This window comes from Charadrius vociferus, unplaced genomic scaffold (assembly GCF_000708025.1).
Source record: "Charadrius vociferus isolate BGI_N301 unplaced genomic scaffold, ASM70802v2 scaffold399, whole genome shotgun sequence".
Lineage (NCBI taxonomy): Eukaryota > Metazoa > Chordata > Aves > Charadriiformes > Charadriidae > Charadrius > Charadrius vociferus.
The window spans coordinates 40,686-42,430 of NW_009653080.1; the positions used below are offsets into that span (position 1 = coordinate 40,686).

Consider the following 1,745-nt stretch of genomic DNA (forward strand, 5'->3'; position numbering starts at 1 on the left):
TTATGCATAGAGGGAAGTTTTTAGTGTAATATTTCCCCCTGCCCCCAGTAATATTTTACTCTTTTTGTTCACGACAGAAAGCAGGATCAGACTACATTCAATTTCTTTTTGTCCATGTTAATTTCCTCAGTTTCTATGCAGCTCTTATGTTTCATTACGTGTCCTGTGTTTTGCTCGTTTCTGCATTTGATCGTATTAAAATAGCACAGAAGCAAATGAGCTTTGCAATGCTTTTACTCCTCACGGCCGTGGAACCTTGACATTTTGCCTTTGCTTCTTCTTGTTCCAGCAATGCTGAACCAGACCGAGGTCAGTGAGTTCATCCTTTTGGGCCTCACCGATGTCCAGGGGCTGCAGCACTTTTTCTTCATCTCCTTTATGCTGCTCTACTTGACCAGCCTTCTGGGAAATGGTGCCATTGTGACCATGGTGCTATCGGAGCCCCGACTCCACACACCAATGTACTTCTTCCTTGGGAACCTGTCCTGCCTGGATATTTTCTACTCTACAGTCACGGTTCCCAAGATGCTGACTGGCTTTCTCTTTGGGCATCAGCCCATCTCTTTTGCAGGGTGCTTGGCCCAGCTCCACTTCTTCCACTTCCTGGGCAGTACTGAGGCCGTGCTCCTGGCCACCATGGCCTACGACCGCTATGTGGCCATTTGCAATCCTTTGCGCTATGTCCTTGTCATGAGCCCACGGACTTGTCTGCTCCTGGCTCTGGCCAGCTGGTCCACTGGTTTTGTACATGCCGTGATGCACTTAGTCATGACCTCGCAACTCAGTTTCTGTGGTCACAACCACATTCATCACTTCTTCTGTGACATCAAGCCACTGCTGAATTTGGCTTGCAGTACTACTAGCCTCAACATGACCCTTCTCAATGTTGTCACTACAGCTATTGTTCTAGGTCCCTTCACGCTCATAGTCCTCTCCTACCTCTACATCATCTCCTTTGTCTTCCAGAAAGTCCAGTCCCAGGAAGGAAGATGGAAGCCCTTCTCCACCTGTGCCTCCCACCTCACCGTTGTGGCCCTGTTGTACATACCAGTGCTCTGCAATTATACACCACCCTCCTCAGGAGCCTTCCCTAAAAGGGATGTGCACGTGTCTCTCATGTACAGCGCTGTCACCCCAGCTCTGAACCCCTTGATCTACACTCTTAGGAACCAGGAGGTAAAAGTTGCCCTGAAAAAAATGTTAGGCAGGAAACTTTTTCCTGGAGGAAACTGACTGTCCTGGGTCCAGTGGGGATAGTGTTAATTCCCCCAAGGATCTGGCATGGGACACAGGTATTCCATACCATGTGAACCATGCCCAGTGTATAGCTGGAGCTGGCCGGGGGAGGCGGTAGGAAGTCCCTTTTTGGGAGCAGGCTGGGGCTTCCCAGGTCCAATTGGTGCGCGATGGTACTAATCGTGTTTGTACAATCCTCTTTCAGTGTTGTTGTTTTCCTCTTTCCTTTGCTGTTCTGTTAAACAGCCTATCTCTCAACCCATGAGTTATGCTTTTGTCTTTTGATTCTCTCCCACACCTGTGTGGGGTTGAGCGAGTGGCCACGTGTTTCTTTGTTGCTGGCTGAGGCCAATCCACAACACTGTCTACAACAAGGACATAGCTCAGAATATGGTTATTGAACCTCTCATATTTATAAGGAAAGAGGTCAAAAGGACACTGTATTGCAAGAAACTGAAGAACTACTTATTATCTCATGTAGTTTAACACATTTAGAAATAATTTTGTAG

General features: G+C 47.6%; 1 protein-coding gene across 1 annotated transcript; it reads left to right on the forward strand.

Annotated features, from left to right (window-relative positions):
- Positions 1 to 291: 291 nt before the first annotated feature.
- LOC104293617 (olfactory receptor 12D2-like) lies at positions 292 to 1,233 on the forward strand. The gene has a single exon (XM_009893133.1). It carries the CDS (start codon positions 292 to 294, stop codon positions 1,231 to 1,233), a length of 942 nt encoding a protein of 313 aa, XP_009891435.1.
- The last annotated feature ends 512 nt before the right edge of the window (positions 1,234 to 1,745 follow it).